The sequence below is a fragment of the Mesocricetus auratus genome, unplaced genomic scaffold (genome assembly GCF_017639785.1).
Source record: "Mesocricetus auratus isolate SY011 unplaced genomic scaffold, BCM_Maur_2.0 Super-Scaffold_100007, whole genome shotgun sequence".
NCBI lineage: Eukaryota > Metazoa > Chordata > Mammalia > Rodentia > Cricetidae > Mesocricetus > Mesocricetus auratus.
In genome coordinates, this window is record NW_024429191.1 from 40,604,305 (window position 1) to 40,623,730 (window position 19,426).

A 19,426-nucleotide genomic window follows, 5' to 3' on the forward strand; every position below is an offset into this window, starting at 1 on the left:
AGGACCCCATCAACCATGGCTTAAAGGCTAGATTGAAGGCTATCCCTAAGCATGATGTTGCTCACCCCCTTCCAGCACTCAGGGAGCAGCGGCAGGAGTGACGGGGATGTCTTTTGTACATATGTTTCTGCCGGGCCAGAAAACTCATGCTTATACAGGAGGATCCATCTCATAAATTTGAGGCTAGTATCATCTACATAATAAGATCCTATCTCAAAATAAAAATAAAATAAAAACAGAAGGGGGGAGAGAGAGAGAGGTCCAGGGCTGGTGATGAAATGGCTCGGCAGTAGAGCTGCTTGCCCACAGGCCTGCCAACTTGAATTCTGTCCTCAGATGCCAAGAGAGAAACATCTTTCCAAGAGTTGTTCTCTGGTTTCCACATGTGACATGCACATGCCTGTACTCATATACACATACATAAAAATAAGGTGAAGAACTTTGCTGGCCTAGCTGCTCAGGAGGAGTGCCTCAGTTGTAAGACAGGATCCTGTGAGATTACAATGACCTTGCTCAGGCATTATCAGTCAGCCCAGAAAGGAATGTCTGTGGGACAGTCTGTCTCACCTTGAGCAAACAATTTTGGAAGAGTGACTTGAGAGAAATGTGGACAATGACTGCAGCAATTTCCCCATTCCCAAGCCCTTCTTCTAGCCCCATATACAAGGTCCCAGCCAGCCTCCTTCCCTTACAGGCATCCCTTTTCCCTTGGGAGAGTGTCCAACGCTGCTTGAAATAAACAATTCTGTCTACTAAGGTCAGAGTCTGCTCTCTGTCCTCCTGTCTCTTTACCCTGCCTCAGAAATCTAATATACTTAATACAGTTTGTCAGGGACTAGGGCTCTCCCCGTTTTGCTGTTGTTCTCCCTTCATTTTACCTGTCTGAACTCATGCCTGCTGCATCCAGCCATCACATTCATGCCTGTGGCAGAATACAGGTACAAGGAGATGGGCTGTGAGAGATAGCTCAGGCTGTTCTTCCAGAGGTCCTGAGTCCAATTCCTAGCACCCACATGGCAGCTCACATCTTCTGTGTGCTGACTCTTCCCAGAAGAGTCCACCTCATTGATGCTGGCCTCAGTCATAGCTGATTCTTCAACCCCAGCTGACCAGCACCCACTGTCCCAGGAAAGCAAAGGTTTGACTTCGTGGTTCTGGTCTCTTGTTAATCAGAGCCCATTCTTCAGCTCCAGCTGAGCAGACAGCACAGCTTCTTCATACAAAAGGCCTGTTATAGTCTTTACTTCCCACTGAAACATCTTCACAAAGCCAGGCCTTCATCATCTGCATTGGTCTCAAAAACATTGTTTTTCAAGACAGGATTTTTCTGTGTAGTCCTGGCTGTACCAGAACTCATTCTGTAGACCAGGCTGGCCTCCAACTCAGAGATCTGCCTGCCTCTGCCTCCTGAGTGCTGGGACTAACGGTGTGTGCCACCACCACCCGGTGCTCTCAACATTCTTATCTACCGCCAAATTCCTACAGAACAGCTCACTGAACACTCAACACTCAATGTCCTTCCACAACCCTCCCCCAAACAACATGATTATGTTTGTCACAGCAATATCCCCACAGTCCTGGTACCAGCTCATTCTTTTTTTTTTTTTTTTTTTTTTGAGGCAGGGTTCCTCTGTATTGTTTTGGAGGCTGTCCTGGAACTCGCTCTGTAGACCAGGCTGGCCTCGAACTCACAGAGATCCACCTGCCTCTGCCTCCCGAGTGCTGGGATTAAAGGCGTACACCATCAACGCCCAGCTGGTACCAGCTCATCTTAGTTAGGGTTTCTATTGCTATGATGAAACACCATGACCAAACAAGTGATGGAGGAAAGGGTTTATGCAGCTTACTCTTCCATCTTACTGTTCATCATCAAAGCAAGTCAGGACAGGAATTCTAGCAGGGCAGGATCTGGAAGCAGTAGCTGATGCAGAAGCCAAGGAGGAGTGCAGTTTGCTCCCCATGGCTTGCTCAGCCTGCATTCTTATAGAACTCAGGATCACCTGTCCCGGTGGCCCCACCACAATGGGTTGGGCCCTCCCCCGGGCCCTCCCCCATCAATCACCAGTTAAGAAAAAGCTCTGACAGCAGATCTTATGGAGTGTCCCCTTCTCTGATCATAGCTCAGTCAGTACCCTGTAACTTTCCAACTCTTCCAATTGAGACCAGCAGGTGGCAGCCACCAGCAAGAGGAGAGGGGCCCAGAGGCTCAATTTATGACTCTTGGCTGTAAGCTAAAGAATTCGGCAGCGGGGAGGCTGTGACCGCACACCTTTCCCTCTTCCGCACTGGTGGTTGTGGAACCCCCGAGCTACTTCCAAGCTGGAAGTTGCTGTGATGACCTGGACTCCACACTGCAGGCTGAGTGCCCTCAAGTGTACACCTCTGCATCCATTGTTTTAGACTCTCCAATACTTAATGTGGTCTCGAATGTTTCCTTGTGAAGTTCTGCAATGCGAAGCCTAAACTACTGCAATCACTATGACCAAATTATCCTCTGGTTCTGAATTTCAGACTCTTCCTCCAGCAAACGGAGATGTATTCAAGAAGTAGTTCCCAAGTGTTTGCCACACTTGGGGATCTCCGGCAAAGGCTAGCTAGCATTAAGCCACCTTGAATTGGACAATAGTAAGACTACGTAGGATTGGATCCAAGTGAGGACAGTCTACTAGGGAGAATGCTGGTGGCTTGGGACCAAGCTCTAACATTTCCGAGCTGACAGTGAGCCTCCAAAAATGAATGACTGGTACGTGGGTTGCTGCCTCTCTGTGGACCCCAGCTTCACACACGAGTGTTTGGACGGCAGGATTCTTGGGGTTTCGAGGACTTGAAGGGTGTACCCTTTCCCTGGGGCAAGGCTCTGGGTCACTCTGCAAACCAGGCCCTCCAGCTGAGCCGCCTGTGCCGCGTGGCCACAGCGTCACCTTCTGGCCAGAGGTAACTATAGCACGTGACTTTCCGTGGGCCTGAGTCGGGCAGCTGCTTCTCATCACCCAGCTCTCCAGCCTGCGAGCTTCAAAGCATGGTCAGGCTAGTGCAGTCACAGTCCATGCGGGCCCGTGAACCCGGCCTTAGAAGTTAGTTTTACACGACGGGAATGGAAGACGGTCCTCATGGCCGGCCAAGACTACTGCGCCTGCGCAATCTAGTTCTTGCGCGAAATCGTCGCCGCCCAGAAATTTGTCCCAATGGTTTGCCATCTGTTTCCAGGGCAACCTGGGAGCCTCCTGGCAACGGCGCGCGGCCTGCGCGGGTCTCCCGGTCCAGCCGTGCAATGGCTGCTGCGAGTCCCAGCGTCTTCCTACTCATGGTCAACGGGCAAGTGGAGAGCGCCCAGGTGAGCTGCCGTGGACCCTGCCCGGGGTCAGCCCGTTCCCTTCCCCGGATTCTTCCCTCAGTTCCTAGAGAACCAAGCCATTGCTCTGACCTCTCAATTCGTTGGAAAGAACTAGTGTTTGAAAGCCTTGGCGCCTAGTTCGCCTAGTTGCTGGGTCGGGACAAGCAGGCATAAAAACAGCACAGGAGACCTTGAGCTGGTACCAAATCCACATTATGGCCTCCAGCTTGGGTCCTGTCTATTTGGTTGAGTGATGGGCTGGGAAGGCTCAACTGACCCACTTAACAGCAAGGAAAATTTACCAGAAAGCAGTGGCCAAGTGGAATTCAAACCCAGATCTTCTGACAGAACTTTGTTACGTTATTTTTCTGGGCTTATTGAAAATGCTCATTATTCCTGCTAGATGATTTGTGTTCTGCCAGGCTCTGGGTTCAGTGGGTGTTCCTGCCTTCCTGGTTCATCAGATACTGCATGCTCTCCCATTTTCCTCTATCTAATAGAATGATGCCCAGCTAGGCTGAGTACTCTAGCCACCTCCCTTCTCCCAGGCCCTCACTTCTAGCCATAGAACTGTAGCTTCCTAGGTTTCACGTCAGCATGATTCCCGTAGCTCTCATTTGTGTCCAGCACTGGGGACCCACAGAGGCATAAAACCTGTTCCTTCCTCAGTCAGACATAGAAAATAGAGGGTGAAAGGAGCCAAACAATGATCCTTAGCCCACTAGGAGTGAAGAACAAGCTCCCCGAGGGTGGATTCTGAAGGATGGGCAAGGGGCTTGTCAGGTGATGGACTGGGAAAGACAGAGAGCAGACCCTAGTAAAGCAGCCCTGGCAGACTGGGACTAACCCTGACCTCATTTCTGTCCCCTGCTCCTGCCGAAATTCACACCCTCCAACCCAGGTACCTCATGTTGCTAATTCCTACTCACTGCACCTGCCTAGCTAATGTGTGGGCTCAGTTTGCATTCCCTAAACAGAACCCTGCTTGCATTTCCCTCAGTTTCCAGAGTATGACGACCTCTACTGCAAGTACTGCTTTGTATATGGCCAGGACTGGGCCCCCACAGCGGTAAGTTGGACTCGTGGGCCTCCCCTCCTTAACTTTAGTGATTCCTAAACTATCGGTCATACCCTTTTTTTCCAGACCCAAGAGATAGACACTAAGGTCAGAGAGAGAGGACCCAAACGTGAGTTTGTTCCTGGCAAAGCTAGTTTTACCAAATACAGCCACTACTGGGCTCACTGATGCAATCCTGGAGCCTGTGCTGGTGGCAGCCAAGAGGGACAAATGGCAGCATAAGCTGCAGGCCCTGGAAAGCTGCCTGCCAGTGGCTGCAAACACCATCAGCCAGCTGCCCTCCCCAGACAGCAGGGAACAAACACCCAGAAGCCAGGACAAAATGAAGGATCTCCTCTCAAGGTTTTGAGGGCAGTCTCTCAGCATAGGAAGGGACTGTGGTGCAGACCACCACACCAGGCTTTGTTTGCTACCACAGCACTTACGTAATAGTCACAATAGTTTAAAAACCTAGCCAAACCTGGTAGCATATATCTGTGATCCAGTGCAGAGGCTGAGGCAGGAGCATCTCTGGGAATTGAAGGTCAAGCTGGGCTACATATAAGACCCAATCAAATGGAAAAAAAACAAAAAACAAACAAACAAAAAAACACAGAAGCCTAACTTCTTTGATCCTGAGTTTCTTTATTTCTATCACAGACATGTTAGTACTTTTCTATTTTCTTTTTCCCCTTATATTCTAAAAAAGATGATTCAATATTTATTAGGGATTTACTTTAAGCTATGTTCTTATGTATGGGTGTGAATGTAAGTGGTTGTGGAGGCCAGAGGTCAGAGCCCCTGGAACTGGAGTTACAGGTGGTTGTGAGCTACTCTTGGGGCTGGAGAGATGACTAAGCAATTGAGTGGATACTCTTACAGAGGACCCCAATTTGATGCCCAGTACCCATACGACAGCTCACAACCATCTGTAACCCCAGTCCCAGGGGATCTGATGCCCTCTTCTGGCCTCCATGGATACCAGGGACACACATAGTACACAGGGATGCATGCAGGCAAAACACCATAAAATGAAAAAATGGGGGGTAGGGTGGGTAGTTTTGAGACAAAATTTCTGGCTGTGATGAAACTCCCTTTGCAGACCAGGTTGGCCTCAAACTCACAGAGATCCAGCTGCCTCTGCCTCTACCTCCCAAGTACTGGGATTAAAAGCATGGGCCACCACTGCTCATGTATAAAATTTTAAACACTATTTTAGGCGGTGATGGTGCATACCTTTAATCCCAGCACTTGGGAGGCAGGGGCAGGTGGATCTCAGTTAGTTCATGGCCAGTCTGGTGTACATAGTGAGTTCCAGGATAGCCAGGACTGTTACACAGAGAAACCCTGTCTCAAAAAAATAACCACCCCCCCAAAAAAAGATTTTATTTTGTGTATACAAGCACATGCACACTCATGGTACGTACCATCCCACATATTGAGGGACAGAGGACAGCTTTTCTGGAGCTAGTTCTCATCCCCCACCTTGTTTTAAGTCAGAGACTATCTTGTTTCTTGCTGCTGTTTCGTACTTGAAGGTCGATAGTCCAAGAGCACCTGGTATTCTCGTGTCTCCGGCCCCCTCTCACGCCACCACACCAAGGTTGTTGTCTATAGGTTTGATTCCCGTGGTTTTGGGGATGGAGTTTGGGTTGTTGGCTTGTGCAGCAAGTGCTTTTACCCACTGAGTTATCTCACTGGCCCATTTTCATCATGTATTACTGAGTCCTCTGGGAGTGACCAATGCCTGACAGAAGTCCCCATCTTTGTGGAACAGATATTCTTGTAGAGGAAGCCAATACAATAAGTAGAACACACTCTAGTCTGCTCATCAAAGACACGTGGAATGAAGAAGGTGGTGCATCAGGACCTAGAGTACACGGGTATCAGGGAGGGTGGAATCTAGACCAAGGCACTTTTGGATAAATATCTACAGGATGAGAACAAGCCACATAGAAAGAATGTAAATGGCTTGCTAACCTGCCTATGTAAGTGGAAAGGGCGCAAGTGCCTGGAACTCAGACCAGCTGTCTCTGTCAATGTCTGTACAGGGTCTGGAGGAGGGGATCTCACAGATCGCATCCAAGAGTCAAGATGTACGGCAAGCACTGGTGTGGAACTTCCCCATCGATGTCACCTTTAAAAGTACCAACCCCTATGGCTGTGAGTCTGTGGGCCGTGATGGGAGGGGTGGATCCTCCGCTGCACCTCCTCCCACTCTCCTTCAGGTGGCGCTTGTGCCGCAGCCTTTGATGTGCTCAACAGCTGCCTGTTTTGTTGACTGCCATTTGCACACGGAGCCTGGAGTGCTGCAGTACAGGCTAGAGGGTCTGACCCCAAGTTGCTCCACTTCCCATTGCATAGTGTTCCAGTCAGCTCCAGTACCTGCTCATCCTTGGACGCTCTTCTGGGTCTCTCTGTTCATGCTCTGTACAAAGCCTCTCCTTCATCCCACAGCCACCCTTCTAATTCTGAGCTCTCAAAAAGCTAGCAAAGCAATGGAGGCTGACCAGTCCAGGTTAAGACAAGTGTGCAGAGTAGAGAACACTGCTGACGGGAGCATCCATTGAGAGGAATGCAATGGAAAACTGTAGAACTGAACGGAGACCTGCCTGTCCACGGGAGTCCCTTCCTGAGCACATCCCCAGCAGCGTGCTCAGGGATGAGGACACAGTGTGTCAAGAACCTGTGTATAGGTGATCTAAGATTCACTGCAACATTCTCCAAGGAGGAACAGCCCATGTGCCCACAACCACTAACAGTTGGCTGCGGGATACTATGGTGATCAGGTGTTTAGTGTTGAGAATGAACAAACCACTAAATAGGACTACCTGAAGTCACTCACGGGTTACTTTTGGTGGCAGAGTAGTAATGGGAAGGGCACAGACTTCATTTGTCTTTACTGAGCGCCTCTTGTGCTTGGTACTACTCCAAGGCTTTTAGACACAGGAAAGCTGAAGGCAAAATAGTTGGGAAAGTTGTCTGAGGCTGTGCAGCAGTAACCACAGAGCCTGCTTCCAAGCCTCACCTGTCATCTGGAGCTGGAGTAGGTCCATGTGCTCCACAGGTCAGACACGAAGGAGGTGGAGGCCTGCTCGTGAAGCACACGTGAGCGTCAGTGTTAAGGAGACATACCTGGAAGGCCTGGTCTAATTGCACTCAGAACCCCCAGGACAAGCCCCTCCCATCAGAGAGGAAGAAAGCAGGGGCCCAGGGTTGGCACAGAACCTTGGCTCTGTCTCCCCAGCTATGAGCAGAGGCATGGAGAGTGCTCCCAGGGCACCAGCAGATAGCTTTGGGTGCCCAGGGATTTGGCCATCATCCTGAGTCCCTGCTCCAGACCATCATATACTATATCCCTTCCCTTGTTCCCCCACATGCCACCCTTGTCCTTCCCAAGGGCCACAGATCGTGCTCAGTGTGTATGGACCAGACGTGTTTGGGAATGATGTGGTCCGAGGCTATGGAGCAGTGCATGTACCCTTCTCTCCTGGACGGTAGGTGCCCACTCTGACCTGCAGCCTGCCCCTTACTGGGCAGGCAAACCTTGGGGATAGCACTTTTAGACAGCAGGCTTTCTGGTCAATGCTCCTTACTTGGGCTTGGGCAAGATATATTCAGGGGCCTGGGTATAATCTGCACCTTGGAAAAGGCTCACATAGGTGGGCAACTCGTGTTACTAGAGCAGAATGGAAGTGGGTATAGAAAGAAAAGGTTCTATGTGTGTCCACACACCATCTGTCAAGCTTGCACCCTGACCTGTAAAGGTTTCCACAGGGCCAGTACTGTTCCTCTGCACATGTCTGTATGAAAATACTGTTTCAGGCACAAGAGGACCATCCCCATGTTTGTGCCGGAGTCTACATCTACACTGCAGAAGTTCACAAGGTGGGTTTTCTGCTTGTGGCCTTGCTGCCTCTTGAGCTAATGGGTGACTAGACCATCACCTTCCACCCTCCTGAGACCTGGAAACCTCACACACAGGTCTTCAAGTGGCTGCACCCAGGTATGCAGGCAGGAGCACTGCCATGTCCTTGGGCTTCCTTGGACTACTTCTGGCAGCTTAAGGCCGTGAGGCTTTCTTCTGTGCCATCAGTCTTTGTCACATGGAATGGTGCTTGTTGGACTGCAGCAGCATGAGGCAAACTCCTTAAGACAGTCACAGTGACCCAGGGTGCCTCAGGGAGACCACGTTAGGTAGGAACAAGAACAGTCAAGTAGCAGCCATGAGGAATCTGGGAAGCATGTTCCACACACAGGGCCCCAAGAGCTCTGGCAGCCCCAAGACTTAAGAATTAGGAGCAGCCAAAAAGCTACGGCTGCCAGCAAGTATGAAGGGATTGGGGGCGGGGGACAGGACATGGCAGCAAGAAGGTCCCAGAGAACAAGAAACTTTGGCGATGGTCCAGAGGAAAGGCCTTTGCCACATCCATGTAGGCATTTGAAGGGTCTACTAGCCCAGCTCCGCTGCGTGCCACCTCTGTGCCCCAGTAGGTTTTCAAGGATAAAAGGAAAGTGAAGAGACACTGGGCTCCCTCTTGCAAGCCAGCATGAGGCAGACAGAGGGACCTAGTCAGACCTGAAGACAAGGCTCTGGGCTATAGGATGGACTTACGGCCTGCTGCCTTGCAGCACCTAGTCTATGCCTACCTGGGTAATCCAGGCTCAGTCCTGCCTTGCAGCATTCTTAGGAACTACAAATAAAGTCACCTTCAGTGTCTTCAGTCCTTGCTCAGTATCCCGAGAGTTGTTACTCAAACCATTGTAGCCTCTTTACCCTGGTCTTTGCAAAGACCCTAGGATGGTGTTGCTTCGCTGTTGGAAGCTGCCTTGGCCCACCCTCTGCATTTAGGAGTCACTTGAGCCAGGATGCCACGAGCCTCTTTTTTTCTTGCTTGCTTCTCATTTGCCTGGCCTTCCGTTTTTGAGGCCACTAGGTTTTGTTCTGCCTCAGCCCTTGCCTGGGACATTCTCCCTCAACAGCTTGTCTCTTCTCAGATGAGAAAACCACCTGTAGATTAGAACTGGAAAACACGATGAGGATGGGATGTGCCTTTATTGCCGGGGTTGCTCTCTGAGACTCCTTATAATATTACTGTGAATACAGTTACAGCTTTGCTCTATGATGGGGAAACAGGAAGAGGTGCATGTACACATACATGCACACATACTTACTGGTTTCCCTAACCCCCACCTTTGGTTGTCTGAACAGCATTCCTCACTGTTGTTCCCTCAGAACCTCCTGTCCAGCAGTCCAATAGGGCTGCTGAGGTCTAGCCTGGAAGCCCACAGATCCAGCCAGCCATGCCCTCAGCATAGTTATGGGTGGTGGATGTTCCTGCCACAAACTGCCCAGGGAAAAGACCAAGCCTCACCTCCACAGGCAAACGGGAATGCTGGTGTTGTCCCATAGTCTACACTGATCCTGGGTGCTATGCTTAAGTAAATCCTGTCTGCCTCAAACCCATGGTTTCCAGCAAGATGCTGGGTCTGTGTATCCTGTCCATCTGCCTTAGAGCCCTGGGTGGGGCCCAAGACCAGAAGCAGTGAGATTGTGGCCTATGTGAGTCACAGGACATTTGTAGGAAGTGCTTCTGGGTTTGCCAGCCAGAGCCTGGGGGCTGAATGGTACCCTTAGCTAAGTAAGATTAAAAGTCAGATGTCCTGTTTACCCAGAGCCCTCGTAATGCTATGTGGCGGCTGATAGGGTCCCATGAGGTAAGTGCTATTATCTTTTACAGGTTCAGTGACAGGGTGTGACTTGTTCTGGATCCCATACAAGGAGGCCAAGTTTGAGGAGCTAGATCTGCCCCGTCTTAAAATTGCTTCTCCTTCCTGAGGATACTAAGGGTCACACTGTCTTCTTGCTCCTCCTCTCCTGACGCACCTGTTTCTTTGGGGGGTTTCCATGGGGTCAGGTTGTACTTGGTGATGCAAACCCACAAGACTTGGCTGGGCAGGCTGGACACTGCTTGGAGGCTTGGCAGAAGTGCTGCTAGGACTGCTGGCCACAGACACAAACGGGGACGTCTGGCACCCTGCCTGGTTGCCAGAGAAGACAGAAGGTTGCTCTAGCACTTAGAAGAGGGATGGTAGGAGAAGTGCTAAAGCTAGCAAGTTCCAAGTATTCCTCACTGGTGTTTTCCTTTGTCCTCAGCTGGTTCATGGGACGGCGGCCTGAGTATACAGACCCCAAGGTGGTGGCCCAGGGCGAAGGCCGGGAAGGTAAAGCTGATATTCCCAACCCCAGTTGAAGGGAAGAGGTGGACCCCAACCCCTAGGAGTCCGGGAAACACATGGTGAAGGCCAGCAAGCTGCTTGACAACTAGGACCCAAACAAGCCACCCAAAGAATTTTCTAGAACACTACCTACACAAGGGCTTTAGCAGGTGGTTACCATGTCTATCCCTGACAAACCCAACTAATGCTCACCTCATGTCTCCAGTGACCCGTGTCCGCTCTCAGGGATTTGTCACCCTCCTCTTCAATGTGGTGACCAAGGACATGAAGAAGCTGGGCTATGACACTGGGCCTGTGGACACACAAGGAGTCCTGGGTCCCTGCCTGCCACAGGGCAACCCACAATGAAAATCAGCCTTTCTGCCTGCCACAGTGCCCCACAGCCTACACACAATGACTCAAGCAGCCTCACTGGGAAGTGAGAGCTGAAGATAGTTTTATATAATAAAGCATCACATCTTTTTCAGAAGTCCTGGGGCCTGGATTTCTTGCTTTCTCTGTTAGCAGGACTGGTCTGGGGCTCAACCTCCCAGGACATGCCCCCAGAAGTGTGCCATGCTGGAGTAGAGGCCTCCCCAGGATTGCTAAACAGCTTGCTCAGAGCTGAGACCCCAAAGATCTAAAACTTGTCTTCTTCCGCATCAGAAATTAGTTACTTGCTCCACAGCTGGCACTATGACTGTCCACCATATTATTAGCATAATGTGCAAGACATGTCCTGGGATGTGCCGGTCTCCCATCTTCCATTCCTATCTCTCACTCCCTCTCTACCTCTAGTGTGCTGCCAGGAGCCTGAGGACAGCGCAAGAAGCATCCCGGCAGGAGACTGTGCCACTGGTGCCGTTTTCTGGCAAGCCCTACAGCCCAGCACCAGTATCCATGGGAGAGCAATTGGGTCTCCAGTTTCCCCATGAGTGCATATTGGTGGCACATGACCTAGCATGTACTGAGGCAGCTCCATCTAACCTCTTCTGCCTAGCAGACAAGCTGACCAAGGCCTGCACCATGTATTCAAACCACCAGCCACATTCCTGCACATGTCTGAGTTACTGGGACACACTGAGTTATCACTTGGGCCAAATCACCTTTTACACCCCTGCCACACACACCCCCAGCTGGGTTTTTGGAACATTTCATCTGTCAGCAAAACTCCCTGAATGGCAAACTCCTCTTGCCTTCTGAAGCTGGCCTGTCTCTTTGCAACTCCATCCTTTCCTCCTACAGGGCCCACATCAGCTTTCCAGAGACTTTCTTTGCCTCTCGACACTTCCAGACTGCTTCCCGAGGCTGGTGATACTTAAGTCTTCACCAGCTGTTCTTGCGGATAACCTCTTCCACAGCCTTCACTCTTGCAGTGATGTTGACATCTGCACTCCAGGCATAGCTGCAGCAACTGCATCACCCAAGCATCCTCTCTCAGCAGCACCTTCCCTACATGGTCTTCCTTTTGTCATCCAAGACCTCCTGCAGTCACAGCATCTTTCCTGCCCTAGCACTCATAGATGTCATTTACAAACACTTCACCTTCTGTGTGTTCCTTTCTTCAAACTAGCTCAGCAGAATCTCACATGACATAGTGATCTTTTAATTCATCACCAAACCCCAGTGCCTCAACTCTTGCCTGGAGTTGCCATGGATTCCTCAGTACTCTTATCTTTGACCATTAGTACATGTGCACCCCCCATCTCAAGTGCTCCCTCTTATCCCTGGGGATGCCACCTTCCAGAGGCCATATCACAAAACCCTGCATGGTCTTTTCCCTGGTGTCTCACTCACAAGAACAGTCCCTTCCTTCCTCAAGCTCACTGGTCTCAGCCTTCACTAAACTCTTGGTTCAGGAACCCTTCATATGTCCCTCTACACCTAACCCATTTCATTACAGGTCTCTTGTCCAACACCCATGCCAGTGACATTTTTCCACCTCAGTTCATCTCTGGCCTCAAACACTATGGGCTCCTCTGCCAAAAGCTTTGACACAGTGTACAAATGCCCCTTTCTCCAACACTATGAAGCTACTTAAACACAGAAAAGTTGATGTGACTTACAATGGACAGCATACCCATCATCTAAAAATTATGGACATTTTCCTGCAGTCAGGATTCTGTGTCTGCAGGTTCTACAAACCAAACATCTACAGAAATGTGCAGACTCTTCTTGCCCCCATCCCTTTATCATAACAATCGTGTATCATTTTCATTGTGGTTTGATATTACTAGTCATCTAGGGGGGCATGGGTAAGTACAGTCTAACACTACACTATTTATACAGGGCATTTGAGTGTCCTCGTGGGGCTCTAACCACCAGGATACCAAAGGGCAGAGACTGTATTTGCATTTTCACACTGGTCCATGTGTCTCCTCCTCCACTCCACCCTGCACTTGGCATATCACCTGCTGTGGATTGCGGCATGTATGAACATTACATTCAACAAGATGCATATCCCAACCCCAATCAAGAAAGGTACCATCACCTAAGAGCCTCTGGCATGCCTGCCAGTCAAGATGAGAAACCATTCAGTGGAGAACTTCAGAGGCCAATAGCTGGAATGTGGAGGTCCACACTGAAGGCAGCAGCATGATGAGAGAACAATCTGGTGTCAGATTCCAACACCCCTGTTGGGCATTTGTGGGGGATTTTATTGTGTTTTATCCTGAACAGAAGGGAGGTAGGGAACCTATTCCTCAATAGCCTTGACCCAGAAACTTACAAGGAATGAGTTTATGCTATGCTTTTGTTTGTTTTTGTTTTTTGAGACAGGGTTTCTCTGTGGCTTTGGAGGCTGTCCTGGAACTAGCTCTTGTAGACCAGGCTGACCTCGAACCCACAGAGATCTGCCTGCCTCTGCCTCCTGAGTGCTGGGATTAAAGGCGTGTGCCACCACCACCCGGCCTGTGCTGTGATTTACAAAGCAGAGGTTACACGGCAGAGGTTACTGTACACGGCCACCAGGGTGGGAGGTAAGAAGAGTGCAGAGCATATAGTGACTAGCAAAGAGCCACTGGCGGGGGCAGGGCAGGCTCTGAGGCTCAACCAACAGCTCTGGGGGAGGAGGGGAGGATATGCCAGAGAAATAAAGTGTGGGGAAGAATAGGCCAGTCTGCAAAAGCAGAAATGAATGAAACAAAGAAAGCTAAAAAATTAGCATCATAAAATTAGGAAAGGATTGGAGACAGCTCAGCTGAGAATACTGGCTGCTCTTCTCAATTCCTGGTGCCTTACAGCCATCAGTAACTGCAGTCTGGAGATATAACACCGTCTTATGGCCTCCAAGGGTAGCAGACAGGCACATAGTGTAGACATACATTCAAACAAAATACCCAAACGATGAAAATAATTTTTAAAAAGGTTAGTAAGAGAACTCTAAACTCAAATGCTAAGACTGAAAATTATACCACAGAAGCCTAGTCTTGTAGTAAAGAATAAAAGGCTGGGTGTGGTGGTGCAAGCCTTTGATTCCAGCACTCTGGAGGCAGAAACAGGCAGATCTGTGAGTTCAAGGCCAGCCTGGTCTACAGAGTGAATTACAGGACAGTCCGGGCTACACAGAGAAACACTGTCTGGAGGTGGAGGTAGGAAGTTGGGTGAGAAGCAGTATGTGTCTATGAAGCTAACAGAAGCAAAGAGCTAAAAACCTACTAAGGTTCTCAGGTAAGTAGCTTCCTATCAAGCTTTCTTTTTTAAATATTTTTAATATTTTATTTATTTATTGTGTATACAGCCTTCTGCCTGCATGCCAACAGAGCACTCCAGATCTCATTCAAGGTGGTTGTGAGCCACCATGTGGTTGCGAGAATTGAACTCAGGACCTCTGGAAGAGCTGCCAGTGCTCTTAACCGCTGGGCCATCTCTCCAGCCCTCCTATCAGGTTTTCTATTGCTGTAATAAACACCATGACCAAAAGCAAGTCAGAGAAGAAAGGGCTTATTGGCTTAGAATTCCACATCCCAGTCCATCACTGAAAGAAGTCTGGGCAGGAACATGGAGGCAGAGGTGGGTGCTGCTTACTGGTTTGCTCAACCTGCTTTGTTATAGCACCCAGGACCAATATCCTAGTGATAGTACCACCCACAAAAGTGGCACTCCCCCATTGATTACCAGATTTTAAAAAATGCCCCCTAGAGGCCTGCCTAAAGCCCAATCCTACTGAGGCATTTTCTCAACTGAGGCTCCCTCATCTCCTAATGACTCTTGTGTTAAGCTGACTCAAAACCAGCACAGCACCACAGGATCAAAAACAAGTCCAGGCTGGCAACAGCCTGTGCAGGCAGAAAGCTGGCTCCCAGCTGCTCAAAGGGTGGGCCACCTGCAGAGCAGAGAAGTACCTCCCAAACTGCTCATTAATAGCAGTGTCACTCAGCCTGCCATGCTGCTGGCTATCAGGAGACAGAGAACCTGCCTCACTGGAGAAGACGCTGCCCCCATAAACCCTGGATTCTTGGTTGAACACCAAAAGGACTGAGGTTGGCACCTCTTGGTCTGAGAGCTAAGATAGGCCTTGGTGCCTAGAGGACTAGCTGTGACAACAACCGGTAAACCGCTAACAAAGCCTGCTTCCTACTGTGCAGAAGAACACAGAGGATCTGTGCCCATCTGACAGCCTGAAGCTTCTGGGGCAGAGATGTGAAAAGAAAAGTGTGCTGGCTGGTTTTATGTCAACTAAACACAAGAGTCTCTTGTAAGAAGGGGGCCTCAACTGAACGGGGTAAAACAAAAACAAAACAAAAACCCAGTCTCCATATGGTCAGGCTGTGGGCAGACCTGTAGGACATTTTCTTAATTAAGAATAGATGGAGGAGGTCCCAGCTCATTATGGGTGGTGTCACCCTTGGGCTGATAGTCCTGGGTTCTATGAGAAAGCAGGCTGAGCAAGCCAGTAAACAGTACTCCTCTAACCTCTGCATTAGCTCCTTCCAGGTTCCTGCTAGGACTTTCTTTAATGATGAACAGTAAAAGCTGGGCAATCCCAGCACTTGGGAAGCAGAGGCAGGCGGATCTTTGATTTCTTTTGGGGACAGCCTGGACTATAAAGTGAGTTCGAAGATGGCCAGGGCTACACAGAGAAACCCTAGGGGTGGTGAACAGTAATGTGTATTAAGTTTCAAACCCAGGACAAAAAGCTATGGTGCCTATTTAACATATCAAAGCAGACTGCCAGGTTCTCCCAGCCCAAGCTCCTCCCCTCAGAGGCTCTTCCCTATGTAATCCCAACATTTTGGTTGCCCTCCTCCTCTTGTACCTTTGGTCTCCTGGCTGCTGTACCAGGATCCCCCTCTTCCTACATGGCCCAGCTCAATCTGGCCGAGCCCTTTGGACTCTTCCAGATATCCCTGTCTCTTACTATGCTCTCCCACATATCTATAATAAGCTTTCTCCTCCAGCACACTAAGAACATTTTTTTTTTCATTCAATGTGGAAGCATAAGCCAAATAACCCCTTTCAAACCCCAAGTTGCTTTTTTGGTCACAGTGTTTCATCACAGCAAAAGTGACCTAAGACAGAGTGGATGGGAAACCACTAAAGCACACTGAGAACTGGGCAATGGACTTGGGCCAACTTTAGCCCAGCACAGCCGTCAGACAGGGCATGGCAATGTCCACCAAGAGCAGACCCGAGGTTCAGGCGCTAGGTGAGGGTGGTGGCCTGACTGAAGGCCAAGCTGCTTCCCTAGCCAGCCCTGCCATCTTGTCACATTGGATAGGTAAAGACAGGATAGAGAAAGGACACAGCCAGAAACCACATCATGATACAAATGATAAATTATATTTATACAGTAAATAAGTATCAACAGTCAACACAAATCCAAAACCAACCACCAGCCCTGGGACTGAGAAACAGCTGGATGACTTCCTTAGGGTATTCATCAGGAAGGGCATGGTGGCATGTGTGCAACACACATGGCAGTGGCCAGTGGCTTCATGATCAGTGCAATGGTTAACAGGGACATGCGCTGAATGGCCTGTGGGAGGAGGGAACCCAGTGGCTATTGGGGTGGGGCCTCAGTCAGAAGGGCTCTCATCTTCTGCAACAGAGTCACTGGCCCCCAGCAGGCAGATCTGGACCTGGCCATCTGAAACACTACCCTGCCCGCCCTGTCCCATGATGTCTCCACCTCTCCCAGGCAGGAGCCCAGTCCTGAATAGCAGAGCCAGAGCCTTCCCCGAAGCTAATAGTCCTGGGGGAAGTAGGTAGTTAGGAAGGGTCCTTGGTTTATGGGGCCTAGGAGCAGCATGTGGACTCTCAGATTCAGGAGGGGCTTGAGTGCAGTCTTCCTTCAAGCAGGAACCACTGAGTCAATCGTGTGGGTGCTGAGGACCAAAACACTCTCTGGATGCAGAGAGGGGCTGGCAGGTGGTTGGGTGCCCTTGGAGCTGAAGTTCATACCGCAAGACAAGGCAGAAAGGCCAGCCACACAAACTGCCAGGACCAAGAAGGGGCAGTCCTTTCTCTGAAGAAAAGCAAGTCTGTGGTCTCTAATTCAGGATTTAACACTTTCCTTAACAGTGAGTTGAGTGAGGAGGGTTCAGGAGGTTGGGAGAGATTATAGCATCAGTGTGCATCTGTTAAAAATTGACACCATGTGAGGATTCTTTTGTCTCCAAAGTAAGATATGATCACTTCCTGGTCAACAGCCTGAGCTGGAGCTAGCAACAGACACTTCAGGGTCAGTCCCTGTCCTAACTCAGCTTGGGAACTGACCATCCCTGGTGACCTATGAGTCCAGAAGAGGGCAGCCACACCCATTTTCACACAGTCTCATTAACCTGAGCATGATAATGGGGCAGTCAGCCACACTTGTGGTGTGCAGTAAACGGAAGTTCCTGGCAATCCCTGTGTGCTAGGTACAAAGGAAGGAAGTAGTTGATAAAAACTGGCAAGTCACAATCATGCGTTGTTCGTTTTTCCTTTTAACATTAAGATGTCAATATACTAGTAGCAAAAAGCCTCTCAGGATATAGGCAAAAAGGCTGAAGGATCAGTTGATTTGGTAATCCATCACAAGAGCTGAAGAAAGTAAAAAGGCAACTAGAGGCTGCAGGTTTTTGTTCCTGTTGGAAGTTTTTGTTTTTAATAAAATTGTTTTTGTGTAATCAAATTCTGAAATTTTTTTTACTATAAAGAATTTGCTTAATTTTCAATAAGGCATATTTTTGTCATCCAAATATCTCTTCTTTTAAAGTTTTCTTACAGTTAAAACCATAAATAAGAGAAATTAGACCACTAAAATAATACATGCCAAGACCTTAATTCAGCCAGACTTGGTCAATTCTATCAAAACTAGACAGTTAAATAAGAACCACATTATAAAAATATTAGCCAAAAAAAGACTATTAGATAATTCTGCAAACTCAAATCTGAAACTGTACTCAACAAAATGTGCAAACGTGCACAAGCACAGAGCCGCAGGGCAGGGCTGGGCTCTGCTCAGCTTGAAGCCCCACTACACACGAGTGGTGTTTACCTTAGACCCCACGAGTCAAAGGAAAAGAACATATGCACAGCCACTTCCCAACAGTCATTGTGGAGTGGGACCAGAGCTTCACCTTGTCCACACCCCGAGGACACTGGGGTGGAGCACACAATGTGAGTGCCCCAAGTCCTGGGCTAGACAGCATCCCAGAATCTTGGGCAACACCGGTAATACCTCCTTGTTCAAGACCTCAGTGGAGCATGGCCAGAGCTGAGCACTGAGGAAGAGTCACAGGGGCCTGGCTAGTGAGGCCATCCCACCTGCACTCTGGTCTGAAGGTCTGGACTATAACAACCACCCTTTCACCAGGAAGCTGAACCCGAAGCTCTAACACCCCTACCACCATATTCTCAGCCACTACACAAACCAGAGTGAGTCCCACTTGACGTCCTTGGGCTTGGCACTCTGGGTGTTCACTCAGGCAAGTCCCAGCCTGGGCACTAGAGCAGGAAAGGGTTGGTTGTGCCCGCTGCCTGTGCTGCTGACGGGGGAATGCCCACACTGCCTACCACGTTCACTGCTGTAGGGCCTAGGGGTGTCAATGAAGAGCCACTGGCCCCCAATGCTGAGGGTGGGGCTCCTGAGGTCACAGGGGCCACAGGCTCCACCCCTGGACCAGACCCAAAGGGTGCACTGCTCCCAAGGACAGGGCTCCCCCGAAGCTGGTTCAGTGTCAGGGGCTGCGGCTGGTTGACCTGGAAGGGGTTGACAGGGGCTGGGGTGGCAGCACCTGATAAAAGAGCAAGGAGAATACAAGATGAGTTCTCTGAAAGGGACTATCCCCTCAGGACAGGTGTACAATACACACACACACACACACACACACACACACACACACACACACACACACACACACACACCTGGCACCCCAACATTGATGAGTAGGGTAGACTCCACAGGAGACACTGGCAAACATCTCTAGATTGTTTAGACCAAAAAGACCATGGCTGTGAGTGGTGTGGACCTGTCCAGGACTAGAGATAACCAAGGCAGAGCCAAGGGGACACAGGCTTGGGTATTCTAGTTCCTCTGAAGGGTGGGTTCCCAGGCTGCTGTCAGCTGCCCTGCTCCCTCATTTTGTCTGTCAGTTATGGCTATAGGTGACTGGAAAAGGCCATGCAGCATCCTGGGACATACATTGACACCTCTGCCAGGACCTGTAGGAACAGAGAACTAAAGTCCTCTAATCCCTGAGACAGAGTCAGATCAGGGTTGACACTATTGGAGACACATTTCCCCTCTTGAGAGGCCTAAGTCTTGAATCTGTGCAGAGCAAGGGCAGGAGGACATGCCAGATGAAGAGCTCAGCTGAAGGGATTGGGGGGGG

The 19,426-nt window shown here is 49.7% G+C and overlaps 2 protein-coding genes across 12 annotated transcripts in view; one reads left to right on the forward strand and one right to left on the reverse strand.

The window, feature by feature from the left end:
* Positions 1–3,006: 3,006 nt before the first annotated feature.
* On the forward strand, positions 3,007–12,827 carry B9d1 (B9 domain containing 1). Of its 4 annotated transcripts, none has more exons than XM_013111783.3 (7): positions 3,180–3,334; positions 4,335–4,403; positions 6,443–6,554; positions 7,792–7,888; positions 8,217–8,279; positions 10,549–10,616; positions 11,409–11,682. In XM_013111783.3, the coding sequence occupies exons 1-7, from the start codon at positions 3,272–3,274 to the stop codon at positions 11,543–11,545; spliced, it is 609 nt and encodes a 202-aa protein (XP_012967237.3). In that variant the 5' UTR covers positions 3,180–3,271; the 3' UTR covers positions 11,546–11,682. The 4 variants fall into 4 exon arrangements, with proteins under 4 accessions (XP_021081466.1, XP_012967237.3, XP_005067705.3 ...); XM_005067648.4 differs by lacking the exon at positions 11,409–11,682 and adding an exon at positions 10,837–11,100; XM_013111785.3 differs by lacking the exon at positions 11,409–11,682 and adding an exon at positions 10,837–11,100 and having other exon boundaries at positions 3,181–3,334; positions 7,800–7,888.
* Positions 12,828–16,369: 3,542 nt separating this feature from the next.
* Epn2 (epsin 2) overlaps positions 16,370–19,426 on the reverse strand; it is a 65,277-nt gene continuing 62,220 nt past the window's right edge. For all 8 annotated transcript variants that reach the window (XM_040748815.1, XM_040748814.1, XM_040748809.1 and 5 more), the window contains one exon: positions 16,370–18,829. In XM_040748815.1, coding sequence (XP_040604749.1) covers positions 18,540–18,829 — 290 coding nt within the window. In that variant the 3' untranslated portion in view covers positions 16,370–18,539. The remainder of the gene's footprint in view (positions 18,830–19,426) is intronic.

Excerpts from the sequence above, each read along its gene's own strand:
- B9d1 (XM_021225807.2), top strand. The coding sequence starts at position 3,095 with ATGGAAGACGGTCCTCATGGCCGGCCAAGACTACTGCGCCTGCGCAAT. Across the intron at positions 3,335-4,334 it reads GGCAAGTGGAGAGCGCCCAG|TTTCCAGAGTATGACGACCT; the intron begins GTGAGCTGCCGT and ends CATTTCCCTCAG. Across the intron at positions 6,555-8,216 it reads AAGTACCAACCCCTATGGCT|GCACAAGAGGACCATCCCCA; the intron begins GTGAGTCTGTGG and ends ATACTGTTTCAG.